At 36.8% G+C, this 14,826-nt stretch overlaps 1 protein-coding gene across 1 annotated transcript in view; it reads right to left on the bottom strand.

Annotated features, from left to right (window-relative positions):
• The window catches only part of LOC132043056 (ferredoxin-dependent glutamate synthase, chloroplastic-like), a 69,676-nt gene extending 61,691 nt beyond the window's left edge, over nucleotides 1-7,985 (bottom strand). Inside the window, exons 1-2 of the mRNA XM_059433539.1 lie at nucleotides 7,371-7,985; nucleotides 3,575-3,887 (exon numbers count right to left, since the gene is read on the bottom strand). Coding sequence (XP_059289522.1) covers nucleotides 3,575-3,887; nucleotides 7,371-7,631 — 574 coding nt within the window. The 5' untranslated portion in view covers nucleotides 7,632-7,985. The remainder of the gene's footprint in view (nucleotides 1-3,574; nucleotides 3,888-7,370) is intronic.
• Between the last annotated feature and the right edge of the window lie 6,841 nt (nucleotides 7,986-14,826).

Genomic DNA, 14,826 nt, shown 5'->3' with positions numbered 1-14,826 from the left:
ACATATGAGGACACCATAGATGAAGTTGTTTTGTGTGACACCTTTCTTTACTATTTGTTTGCATATGATGAGAGGCATGTTTGTGTTGAAGATAGTGGTCTTAAGGTGTCAAGTGAGAAGGCATCTCTACTTGAGGAGGAAATTACCTTACTTGATTATTTGAGGAACCCAACTAGTGATTACTAGTTCTCTATTGATCTTAATTGTGAGCCTTTGTATGATTCTCCACCTATCTATGATAATGATATTCATGCATGGCTTAATTCAAGTGACCTCTTCGGATCTAATCCATTCTTTGAAGAAAATACTAGTAAGGATAGTTATCTTCGTGATATGAGTATTTGTCATCTTTGAGTAGCCCTATGCCAATACTTGAGTTCGACTTTAATGTTGTGAGTGATTTTGATGGCTATGCATGCAAAGAGGCTAATCCTTAAATGCATGCCTTTTCAAGTTTCGATCCCAAGGAAGACCAACCAAACAAGGCTCTTACTTTATTAAGGGTATAATTGTAATAGCTACCTTGTCTTCCTTATTTCCCTAGTATAAGTAATAGACTTAAACATTTCCTTAGGGTTAGACTATTTTGAATATTGATGAAATTATACTCTTTGAGAGTTGAGTGCTTATTGAAGCCATTGATTGTGTGTTGAGAGGATTCTTTGCTTGGGAACTTAGATTCCCTTGAGGTCATCCTAAGAGGATTGGTGCTTGTTTGTATGCTAATCGGAGGTCTTAGTTAGTATAGAACTTTGGTTGCCAATTAGTGTCTCTCTTTGTGTCATCCTATTTATCTTTACTTTCTTGTCAAATTCCTTGTTTTTCCATATCCGTTATTGTATCATGTGCGGCATCACGTGGTGGCTCCGACAAAGACATGACTTTTAAGGTTTGGTTACACGATTGTCCCGGTTCTTGTGGTGGTATTGTTCTATGCGCAGCACTCACCAAAGACAAAGCGTCCCAGCAAGTTTGACAAATATGAAGATATCTCATTTTCCCAGATGATGTCGTTAATGCATAGAAAGAAATTTCTACCCTAAAATTTGATACCATGTGAAAGTAAATAGAAATAGGAGAAGAGATTGATATGTATGAGTGTCTTTAACTTGTGCTTAAGGTTATATAGATATTGGCTAAGCTAAAGGGATAGATTATACATGAACTAGTGCATGAAGTTGTTAATTGAGGATTTAAGGCTGGATTTGCTAGTGAATGACTTTGTTATCATGTTCAGGACATTGTTAAGTTAAAGTAACAAGTTGATAAAGAGTGATATGGGATATATGGGTTCCAATCCGAGCTTGCCGCTCGTCGTGAAGTGGTAATGACTTGTTGTTGTTGAACTTGTTAATGCATTTATGTTTGCTGGATTTCTATGGTGGTTGTTGTTGACATATGATTTTGGAGAAGGCCCTTGTTTTAGGGGAGATGCTGTCCGAATTTACGTAAACCAACTACTAGCTTAAGTTACAGACTTAGCTTTTACTTAAGCATTAATTGTGGATCTCCTTGTATTGTAGATTGAGTTGAAATTGTTTGGAGGATTACTTGTGAGGTATTGACGACTCAGCGGAATAAGGTATGTTAAGGCTACTCTTCCTTCTTTTCACATGACCAGAATGAAACGAAACGTAAACGAACGATATCCATAACGGCTCTATTCTTAGAAATGTTAGAAGCTTATGTTTCTTGAACTCTATGTGATAATATGGATCTTGTCTTATGGCTTATTGATCCTTAGAAGTAAGTTACGTGGATGATGTTAGTTCCATAATGTTAATCGGAGGTGCAACGACCTTACGTCACTCCGATAGATTCAGATTGTCTTCTTATCATTCATGCATTATGTGTGTGTGTATATATATATATATATATATACCATGACCAGAGGCATTATATACGCATATACTATATGATATCTATATGGGTTATGGGAAAGGTTATGGCGTTATATACGAACCACCACCTGATCAGCTGGTATATGATGATGATTGTGCCCACAGAGGCCGATATGATACGATGGGATGCCCATAGAGGCTTGATGGTGTTATATACGCCATATATATGTATGACCAGGCGTTATATACGCACATGTACAATAATTATGCATATCATGGCCCTCAGAGGCATTCAAATACACAGGTTGACTCCTCCTTGTCTCATGTTATTCTTATGTCTCTTTCATGTTATGTTCATGCCTTACAGACTCGGTACTTTATTCATACTGACATCTCTTTGCCTAAAGGCCATTTTTCTAAGCGTCTCATGCCCGTTGTGTCTTGATATACAGGTGCCGATGCCCTTCTCGGTAGGATACCACCAAGGTGACCGGTGTTGTCGCACTCCACTTGTTCCGGAGTTGCCTTGTGAGTCAGTATGGATACATATGCATATTTATGGGTTATAATGTTATGTATTCCTTAGAGGCTTGTAGACAAATGTCATGTATATAGATGTTTGTCGGTCTATAGTTTGAAATGCGAATGTCCATGTCGGCCTTATAGGCTAGTATATCATATGTATATCAGGGTAGGGTCGTTCTTTGTCGAGCATCCTTTATACTTTGTTCAGATTGTCTCATGGCGGCCCTCTTGACCCACTTATGTACGCATGTATGTTTACGAATGTACGTCATGATGGTACCTGGCAAGTAAGGCCCGGATATCCGTTGCGGCCCTCCGATTTGGGTCATGACAGATATAAACTGCATCCAAGCTTTTGGAAAATCATTCTTTACTTGGTTATATACTTGGGTATTTGTACCATGTGCTCTACTTCGTTCAGAGTCAGATCAAGGGAAAGAAAGTAAACGGGAAGATTTAAGGGAAACTATATGGTAATCCGCTCATAACCAAAATCGAAATCTGAGTAAATGATTTTGGTAACGCGGAGGAGGAGGAAAGGGAAGGAATGGGGCAGTAAGGGAAATGGAGAGAAGGAGAGGGGTTTGGGTAAGCAGGGTTGTACAGGCAGAGAGGGGCTAAATGGGTTTAGGTTTAATTGGGGGATACGTGGCAAAATATTGCACTAGCCAGGCTAATTAGAGACATAATATTCTCAAAGCTTCCGCCATTAGTAAATAAAGGCATATGTAGCCCAATTTTGTAGCGGCGGGGACACGGATGATCCCAACTATTAACGGAGGGCAAAGTTAAACTATTTTTAAGTTCAGGAGAAAATTTGACCATTTGCCCTGTTGAATATGATGTTATTGACATTACCTTCAATAACTATTTTAGCTGCATTGAATTCTTCTACATGGGAAGTAAGCCTCTTTTGGAAAAAATTTACACCATTGTTTTGGAGGGAAAAACAAAAACCAACTTAATTATCTAAAATGAGGAAGTACGATGTGTGGTTCTAAAGTCACTTATAGAGCGTTCAACCTTTCCACACTACAAGGAAGCAAAGACATAGACTGAGAAAGCTAATCGTGGATTAAAAAAAAGAGAAAGAGAGACTCTATATTGATACAGCAAGAATTCTCAATAACCAAGTAATGAGTATAGGTCACAATGTTGTAATGGGAAGTATGTGTTAGCAGATCCTCAATTATATTTTAAAGACTGACCTTTCTTGGCTTCATTCATCTGGTTACAATCCTTAGGAAGAAAAATCATTCCGACGCCGGTATGAAGCTTGTCAAAGACTGCAATCCCTTCTTTATCAGCCCAATCATTGAAAAGATCCCAAGGAATCGAAGTCATCAGTCCAGAACCATCACCGGAATCATTGTCAGCTCCACAACCTCCACGATGTTCCATGCAGCCAAGAGCTACAACAGCATCCTTGACGATCCCATGTGACGCTTTATTGTCCAAATTTGCGATAAAACCAACCCCACATGCGCCTCTTTCGGATAATATATCATCCAAGTCGGCAACCTGAAAAAGTAAAACCACAAAAGATAAGCTAACCACGTGGAGTAATTTAACATGGTTATGAAAAAATGTTTAAAGATTTTTGTTGATCAAGTAAATAGTTTCATTAGTGGCATCAAGAAAAGCATGAGTTACAAAAGATGAGGACTGCAACAAAAGGATCAGCTCCGATACATACGCCTAGACTGCTAGGGAGTCGATGAAAAACAGAAAGTTAATATTCCATTCCATCAAAGCGCCTGTGATTCCTTCCAATCCAACAATACAGAAAATACAAGCTGGAATCATGCTCCAGATTACACCCAAAAAAACAATACTCCAAGAATCTACCATCCCCAAGCTCAAAAACCTTGAAAAGAGATGGTGCTTAATTTTACAAAAGCATAATTCTCTTTAAGTAAATAAACTAGGGAATTTTTCAAAAATATTCAGTCCAACACAACATGTTGCACCAACATAGCCACATTTTCAATTTACACCCACATAGCCAACTTGTTTTTTGCAACAGTGTTTATACATGTGGTATACAATATTATATACTTACTGTAAACAATGTATCAACCTTGTCTAAAATTGTATAATAATGTTTAAAGGGTGTTTATACACACTTTTACACAGCTATACAAAATTATACAATATTATACAAAAACTGAGTTTTGTCTCCCTCAAACTTCAACCACGAAACTCCATATGAAATAGGTCAAAAACATCACCAAATAGCTCGAATCTTCATCGGATAGCTTCAAATTTTAACCACAACTTTAAACTGACATCCCAACGAACCTCAATCATCAATTTGTCAAAAATTTCAATTAATCACAAAATCCATTTGTGAGTTTTCAAGCTTTTAAAAACCTCGACGATGGAGTTTCTTATTTTTTCAATTTAATTCACCCAACAATATTTAAATCGGTATGATAAACATGAATATTACTCTCAATCAGTTTCTAAGCATCAAAAAATGAAAAGCATAATCACAAATTAAAGAATTATTGCATTTTCCCTAAATAATTCAAATTATATACAAAACGGGCTAAATAAGATAGGATCTGAAAATATGGGCTTATTTTGGTTATAGGTTTGGGCTAAGTGATATAGAAGGTAAAAATCTCATAAACAAGTACTATTCCTGGGAGGATTTATCCTTGCAACACTCAGTGGTGATAAAGAAGGATAATTACTGGAAATATCCTTACAGGTAAAAGAGAAAAAAGCTGTAATAGCTGCGCAGTGGCAGAAGGCAACAGTCCCATATCTGACACTTCAGATATTTCAGCCCTAAAACCAAATATGGCATTTACAGAAGCTTTCATTGTTTCCAGGTGGATAACTAACTATGCATAATTGAGAATAAAAAAATTTTGCCAGATGTTATTGGATAGTAACTTTTACCAAAAAAGCATCAGATTTATTACTTAACAAGAAGATTGTGCACACATATGAGCAGCAGCATCTTAAGAAACCAGCAGTGTTATTCTGGCTTCTGTTGATTCACATTTAAAAATTTCGGCAATATGTCTCACAGGTAAAAGTGACACCCGACTGTATCACTCATTTCATTAGCCGTATTTCAAAGCAAACATAGTGGAAAAAATATTGCAAGAGGATAGTAGTCTTTTGAGTTCTCACAGTCATTTGGTTTGGATAAAAGGGTCAAAAAGAAGGTAAGATGCCTAGTAAAACATGGGGGATCAGAAAGGAAGGTATCACAATGCAATATATCTATCTGTGTTTTATTGAAGCTGAGAACAAGACACAAAGAGAAAAGAGATAGTAAAGCCCCAGGAGAGGAGCATTTCAGAAGGTTTTATGGCAAAAACTTGATCCACACATAACTTAAATATGCCACATAAAAGCATCTGTCCACTTCGATCTCTGATTAGTTGTTAGGAATCAAACATGCCTCTGTCTTTAAGAGTTTCTCCAATTCAACTTGAATGTCCAAATTTAAGTTTGCAAAACTATTAAGAGAAAAATTGAAATATAGCTTTTTAGTGTTCAATAAGGAGAACATATGGGCCATATGACCTATCAGACAACATCATATGGATCCGCATATCTCTTTGTTAATTTTTTTAAGAATGTGAAGGAATTGAGTAAATGCAGGTTCCTTGTAACTTTTGGTAGCTTGAAAGTTTAAGAAAAATTCAATATTATTGTCCAAAAAATAAGTCAATATTCCATCAGAAGTGGAATAAAGATTTGGAAACGTCTACTAAATCACAGAAAATACCACTAGGAAGCAGAAAATTAAACCTTAAGAAATTGAGCATGTCATAATGAGAAAATGCATACTAAAGGGTGATGAAAAGATAAATTGACTAAATTCTGGTGTAAAAGCAAAGTTTTTAACATCACTAAACTATTATGATTTAGAATTCATAGCTTATGATAGATTCAACTTCAAACATGAAATACCAGCTGAGAAACATATCAAGCAGCACCCCATACTGCAGGTCAAACCGAAAAGCTTTTTATGTGTCCTTCTAAGTTCAAGCTCTATCATACCCGTCAGAATCCTATTTCTTTCATGTTTATTAAGAAGACGAATTAAAATATATATATATATATAGATATTCACATATTTAAGTATTCAAACTTTTTCTCTATCAATTAATTTCAAGTATTCTAAATTTTTAACTTAAAAGTGAAGGCAAAGTTCTTACCATGGAAAAGTATCACATTTTCATTCATAGAATACACAGGAGTATGCACCAATCCCACTTTCAAGAACAAATTCAACAATAAACAACTGTCAACTTGGGAAACAACCCGTGAAGAAAAGCCCAATGAAGCTGATCAATACCAACTACCTCTCAACCATTAGCAAGACCTCAACTGTTCAACAAACACCTTAGATATCACATGGAATAAATCTGTATATCCAATATTTACAAAGTCAAGAGCTGCAATGTACTTATGAAATGGTAAGTAAACAATAGCCTCGGGGTGATAAGCAAGCAGATGCTAACTAATTTTGTCAATTATACTTCACCTTTATAGAATTCAACCAAATAACTCAATGAACTTTTTCCACCTAGAAACCTTAAGAATTTAACACATGGAAAGTGAGCAGACCACAAATTCCATGACGTAATTTTCCAAAAAGATGCTCCATATATGAATTCTCTTCCTATCTCATATGAAGGGACTCTGTCCATGTTCAATTTAATACATAGAGATTAACACTGGACCCACTCTATACTAGTCATAGTAATTAAACAAAAACAAAAACAAAAACAAAAACAAAAACAAAAAAAAAGAGGAGTCTCCCTTCAAACTGATAAAAGGTCAAGGCTTTTTGTTAAGCAAAAGTTTTCCAACATACCACCGTCTTCCTAAATTCAGCATAAAATCAACTTTTAGTCCAACTAGTTTGCCAAATTTTCAACAGCTAGGTGATCAAACAGACACGCAAATGTTACGGTATGTTTCTTCACATATATGGTAACACCTACTCCATCGAATAAGAATGAGCAAACACACCTTAGGCACAATATCAGAGGATTGGTGAGATGCATTAGTGGGAACACGTTCAAGGTCAAGAACAGCATTCCACTTGGTTTTTAGGAAGCTTCTCCTATTAGCTGGGGCATACCCAATACTTCGACGATTCCGCTTGGTGGATTTAGAGTACAAACCAACAAAATCAACAAAAACAGAATCTTTACTCCCTGCAACAATCTTCGGTGACTGCCCGTTCGCGTACAGTAACTGCGGAACGTTTGCCACCGAGTTCACCGCCATCGGTGACTGCACGGTCAGTATATGCAGAGTATAGGTAGAGAGAGAAAAAGTCAATGGTTTAGAGAGAGAGATAGAAAGTGAGGAAATGGTAGAGAATGTGTGGAGAATGGGAAGGATTGGAAGATAAAAAGAAGAGAGTTTTGGAGCCACACTCTTCTTTTTCTTCTTTCTTACTGAGTAGAAAATTTCCGAGTATTTTTGTGTGAAGGTGATTGTTGGCTGAGACCAAAGGTCAGTTTGATGGCAGTTTTATGCGATAATGATGATTTCAAAAGTGGTGTTGCTTTTTTGGGGTTTTCCAAGATTGAGCAGAAATTTTGAACCACAAAAATAAAATGGAAGAGGTTCGACTCACCGGTGAATCAGTGACAATCAACAAACACTACTTTTTTTTTATTTCCTCTTTTCCCACTTCTACTGTGTTTTTGGATGGAGATAGACTTATAAAAAATAAAGAAAAAAAATAGAGTATAGAAAAGTTGTTGATAAGATTAGAATATTGCATTTTTGTGGTGTAAATACACTTAACAACGACGGCTAGTACTTCTTTATGGAGTGTTAGGATTACCAGTACTTCCATCAAAATTGATTCACACCTATATTATATCAAATCAAATAATTGAATTTCAATAATTACAAATTAAAAATCTTAATAGGTACAAATTAAAGTGACCGGGGATAATACTTCGTTGAAAAATTCATTATATATATATATATATATATATATATATATATATATATATATATATATATTATGTATCTTTTAATAGGTACAAATTAAAGTGACCAGGGATAATACTTCGTTGAAAAATTCATTATATATATATATATATATATATATATATATATATATATATATATATATATATATATATATATATATATATGTATCTTTTTTATGGGTGTCTTTGTGCGTGAGAATATAAAAAGATACATAATATAATATTTTATGTATAAAATTCATCTTCACTAGATTCCATCGGGGCACCTAAAATGCTCAATATCACTGTTTTGAACCCTTGTAACGCTATATATCTCTCAATTGTGATGATGCAAGTATCCATGTCAAATAAAAATATGTCACAACATCTTTAAGTTTTACACATACCACTTCTCATACAAATCTCAAATTTAACTCATTTTATCTTTCCACACTCTACCTTCCTCCTCCTTCATCTTCCATGTTCTTTAACTTTCACTCACCACCACCATTACCAGAACCACCGTCAAATCTCCATCAGCAAAATCCACCACCACTGTCATACAATCAAAACTGTCGTTTTTAGTATTTGTTCCCCATTTCATGCTTTGAGGCTTTGGATAGGTTGATATTGTGTTTTGGAACTTATTGGTATGGTTTTGGTCGATGCACGAGGGGCTCATGGGAAAATTGCAGAGGCGTTTTTTGGTGTGTGTGTCGCACGACCATCATGTGAGGCCTGCCTCAGGTGATGGGCATGTGTCACACAGTCATCGTGCAATGCTTACCTCGCGCTTTGACCATGCATCGTACAGCCTGTAGCACAAGGGCAAAATTCTGCTAAATAGTCCACTTTCGCGATTTTATTTTATTTTTCAATATTTTGAGACTTGGGGAGTTCAATTTTGGGGGAGTTTGGAAAAGATTTCATCTACAAGTTTTAGGATCTATATCATGAATTTGCCTTTAGATTCACTCTTTGAACATGGAATTTGATAGATGAAAATTGGGATATTGTGACATCAAACCTAGAAACATTCTCTAGTGAAGTTGGGGGAATGCAGACTCACACTCCAGCAGTACACTCTAGTATTGCACCACAGCTTGTTATGGCACCACAGTTAATTGGTCGTGCTACCATGAGTGATGATGAGCATGAGAAGATGAACAAGTTTCGAAAATTGTAGTCTCCTTCCTTTAGAAGTGATGTATCTGATGATCTACATGACTTCTTGGATTGGTGTAAGGAGATTTCATCTATTTTAGGGTTAATTGTGTCTCACGAGGTTGAGTTCTTGCCTTTCATCTCAGTTGTCTTGCTAGACTTTGATGGAGATCTTATCCATGGAGCCTTCCACTGCCTATCACTTGGGCACGATTTGTGCAGTTGTTCCTTGAAAGGTTTATCATAGCCATCAAGAGGGATGAGATATGTAGGTAGCTTGAGTAGCTTAAACATGGCATTATGACTAGGTATGAGCGGATGTTCACATAGTTGTCTCATTTTGTTATATCTCGCACTTTGTACGTCGGAATATTTAAGTGAATTACGACAAGTTGGGAACAAGACTATCCGGAGAGACGAAGTAGAGACTTTTGTATGTTTTAAAGGCTTAAGTTGTGTATGATTTTATTGGCATGGAAATGTTAAGGAAGCATTTGGGGTTAAATTCCATTTTTGGAAAGTGTGCTATTTTTGGAAAGTTGAAAATTCAACAAAAAAAAAAAAACAAGGGCCATGTGGCCGGCCACCTTATGTGGGCCATGACGTATGGTTAGCTAATATTTGCAATAAAAAGATGACCAAGTCATCTTGTTCACCCCGCCTCTAGAAATTTCAAGAAAAATGAAGAAAGAACGAAGGAGAAAAACGGCCATGGGCGGCCGAATTTCGACCATGGGTGATGATCAAGGAAAAAATATTTTCTCCTAGGTTTCCTACTAATTGAAAGGCCACCCGTCGACGTGGAGTAGTTGTTGGAACAAGAAAGCTAGCTCGTTGTTGCTGTGGGACTGGCAGAAAGAAGTGGGGTGGAAGAGGTAAGACTTAATCCTTATTTTTATATGTTATGTATGGTTTGTGCGTATTGTGGAATGTGGAAATGAATGAAAACTCATGAAATATAGTAAGTTGAAGTTGGGCCGTGTGTCTTTGTGTCTTGGCCGTGTGTAGTGTGTGTTGCATAGGAGTAGTGAATTAATTGTATATAGCTTGTTTGGGTGTTGTTGTAATGTGTGAAAATGGATGAAAATCATGGAAGGTGTGGATTGGTGGTGGTGGCCGAAAATAGGTTATGTTGTTTGGCAAGGAATGAACAAATTTTATTTAGTGTAATTTGGTTGTATGAAAATGAAGGCGTTGGATGATACAAGTTGAGGTTGGGATCAATTGTAAGCTAATGTAGAAGTTAGCATAATGGTAATATGGTTTCTTATATTTACATGAATGATGTTGTAAAATGTGGTTGTTGATGTATTTGATGAAATTGAAAGAAAGAAACGTATTGTTGTTATTCTTATGGCATTTGGAAAATTTCGGGTGGAGTGGCCTATTGGTTGGGTCGTTTCGAATATTGTATGGATTGCTTGGAATGTTCTTAAATCATGTGTGAATGGTTGCGGATTAGTAATCGAATATATGAGCATTGGTATTGAATTGATCGTATGTAGTTATTTGAATACAAATGAAATGTTGCCGAATTGTGTAGGAATTATTAATGTTAGAATGCATTTGGGATTGAATATTGATATTGTTATTATGTTTGTTGGTATTGTTGATAATGATTTGGCCGAGTTAAATTCTCGGGGATGTCCAATTTATAGGGGAAATGCTGCCGAAATTTCGGTAGATAAAGTGTTAATTTGGTATTGAATGCCTAAGTGCTTATGGCTAATGATCGATACCTAATGACGTTATTGTAGATTATGAGAAGTCGAGACTTAAGGTTGGATTAGCTTAGGAAGCGACTAAGGTATGTAAGGCTTACTCTTTCATTCTTTGGCATGTCTTGAACGCGATTAGTATGACATGATTTGTGCTTGGGGTAACTCACGGCTCTTACGTTAGAGTATGTATATATGATTGTTATTTGCTTCATGATGTAACATACTTCATATGGTCCTTAAGTCTTATGAATGCTTGGAATTCAAACATGGTATAAAGAATTTTGTTCTAAAGATCCATTATGTCTAAAAACGTCTGGTAACTTTCGTAAACAAAACCGGATTGCTTTAATGCGCTCCAAATGATCTATGACATGTAATGACTTTAACTTTCATGTACGGGCCGGATTGGTTTAATGCATATCCGTGGGCCACGGGTTTACGTTTGAATAGTCTAACGACTTGTTTTTGAAAGAACTTAACATGATGTCCGCTTTGACTTTCGAACGTCGACTACCTGAGTCTATGATGATTTATATGCATATGGTTTCTCGCTTTCTCTGCTCGTGCAAGCTCGATATGTCTTTCACGGAGCCGGGCGGGGTACGTATTCGTGCACATTCCTGCGTTGTTCACCGAGTCCTGGGTAGAGAGCGGGTACTGTTATATATGTATATATGTATATGATGATGTGATGATGGGGATGGCGGCGGGATGGCTGCACCGAATCACTTGCTAGCGGGTGGGACACGGCCAGCGGGGTCCCTCGCTCTAGGGGGCGGATACGTATGTATATATATATATATATATATATATGATGGCATGATGACATGATTATGATATGATTTACTCACGAGTCCTCACTAGAGGGCCGGGTACGGTATATATGTACAATGATATGATTTTACTCAGGAGCCCCTCGTTAGAGGGCGAGGTACGATATATATGTACGATAATATGATGATACGATTATGATATGATTTATCTACCGATATATGTATATGTATGACAAATGTTTTTCGAAAGGCAAGCACTTATGATTTTCCGTACTTTCTTTACTTCGGTATGGTCCCGCTTACTATATTTCATGCTTTACGTACTCGGTACATATTAAAATCGTGCGACCCCGCACCTATCCGGAGATTTGCGTTTCGTGCGCGCGAGTACACCCGAATGAGTTGAGGATATTAGCGAGAAGACGTTCCGGCGGGATTGCGAAAGCTCCATTTTCTCCGGAGTGCGGCGGAGTCGAACTTGTGATATGGTTACATGTTCCATGTTAGAACTTTGCGAAAGTGTCGTGGGTATAAGATGTCGGTTATGTAGCGAGCATGTATGCCCGATGAGTTATTATGCGTTGTATTATAAGTTCTATATGTTTCTATATGTTACTGATTTTCTTTGATTCGAGAAAGGCAAAAAGCATATTAATTTTTGAAAAACTTCCGTTGTATATTTGTGTCATGGTTTGACTGTCAGCATGATTATGAGTATTATGTGAGTCAGCGGGTTCGCTCGGCCCTGAAATAAGGGTCGGTGCCCATCACGCCCTAACGGAAATTAGGGTGTGACAAATTGGTATCGGGCGGTTCGTCTAGGGGTTGTCGCAAGAGTAGTAATGGGTAGAGTCTTGTTTATGATGTGAAGCGCGCCACGTTTATAAACGGGAGGCTACGGAGACATCTAGGATGGTTACTCTTCTTTGACATCATAGATCGTGCCGTAGAGCCAAGTTATAGGAAATGAGATTCCCGATACTAACCTTTGATTTCTGTCAAGGAATGGTGTCGACGGAAGAAAGTGACAGTAGTATTGGATTTCTGTCAATGAGATTCCCTTCGTATTCCCTTCAGAAAGTGACAGTAGTATTTCTGTCAATGAGATTCCCTTCGTATGCGACATACACATAATATACGCAAATATCTGCATATGATATACACAAATTAAGGCCCCATCCCTTTCCTTTTATTTTGGACCAAGTCCAGCCCAACAAATTGGACGCCAGGCACGGCCCACGACGAAGCACGTCGAACATAAGGGTATACCCTTTCATTTCCTCGTTCCACACCAAACACGCCCGTTACCCTTCTCTCTATATATCTCCTTTCCTCTTCCATATGAAACCCAAGCCTTGCCGCCTGAGGTTCATTTCTGCTTCTCTTGCCCCGAAAATGGCAAAGGATCGAATTTATGAGCTCTAACGATCTGGTATGACTAAAAGCATGAAACAATCAATACTCAATATTGTTTTCACTCAAATTCCATCCAAACATGGTGGTAATCATCCCTTCTTTTTCTTTTTCCTTTTATTTCTTGAATCAAACATATGATTTTACATCTTTTGTTGTTTATTTGTGATTGTACGAACTTGATTCTTATTGGTTCATAAGGGTATGGTTTGGATCAACACAAAATCAGGCAGATCTGACCGTATACACTCGTTTGTTATGGGATCTGACCGTTAAATTCATAGTCTCACATTTTTTCATCTGAAAATCTATTTGTACCGCATTGAAAATTAAAGTCTTGGAAGGGACTTTGGGGTTCTATAATAGAACCCAACCCTCGCTGGAGGGGAAGGAAGAAAAAAGAGGAAAAAAAAAAGAGGGGAGAAAAAAGAGGTTGTTGAACATCAATAGCTTGAGCTTTGAGTAAACATAACTCAAAATTCTGAGCTTTTAGTCAAAAAATTTAAAGACTTAACTGCTAAGTAGAGTCTTCCAGTCCAAATATTTATTTACTTTTTCTCTTGTGTGGTTGAGTGCGAGAATTGGAAGCACAAAGGCTCCAAATCCACTCTTGTTCACCGCTGTGCAAACAAAAGGTAATCCGCTATCATTTTTTAACTTTTCATTTAGTTTTCTGTTTAGTTTATGTTCATTTTAGTGTTAACTTGTTTTGTTGGGTTGTTGACTGTTGATATGAATGTCATAACTGTGTAAAAATACTTGGAGTAGCTAAATATGAGTTTAATTTAGTAGTGTAATGACATGGGGATGCAATTAGTTATTTTACTGCACTCTAAGTGGTGTACCTTGCCTTGAACCTTGAAGATGTGGCTTCAAACTTGCTAGCCTAAACCTAATCAATGGATAATGAGTGAACTTGGCTTTATCGAGATGATTCTTGACGCTTTGGGATAGTATTAGGCATCAGTTAAGAACCTAATAGTAACAAGAAATGAGTTTAGAGAGGATTCTAGGCTGGCTATGAAAATTGTTAAAATAAAGAGTGTGAATTAGGAGTAGGCACTAAGTATAATGAGTTAGATAGGCACATATTCTTATGGAATTGATCTGTTTAAACAATGGAGTAGGATTAAATGGGGAAAAGTGAAGAAAAGATAACCATGTAGGTGAATATGAATCTTTTAGGCACTAGTTGATTGAAAGAGTTGAGCCCCTTTAGAATTTGAATCAAAACCTGAATGTTTGACTTGGACTTATAATGTGAGCATGAACATCCAGCTTTCCTTTTATATATGCCTTTTTGTGTCTTGCATTTTTAGAGCTTGTCTAATGTTGGTTCGCCTGGAAATTTTATCATCTTTTTAATAAACTAAGGGGTGTCTTGTAAAAAAAACTTCGTTTTGAATATTTTTTTTTTTTTGGG

This window comes from Lycium ferocissimum, unplaced genomic scaffold (assembly GCF_029784015.1).
Source record: "Lycium ferocissimum isolate CSIRO_LF1 unplaced genomic scaffold, AGI_CSIRO_Lferr_CH_V1 ctg2063, whole genome shotgun sequence".
NCBI classification, from domain to species: Eukaryota; Viridiplantae; Streptophyta; class Magnoliopsida; order Solanales; family Solanaceae; genus Lycium; species Lycium ferocissimum.
Note: the sequence above shows the minus strand (reverse complement) of the source record. Positions and strands in the feature narration are given on the sequence as shown.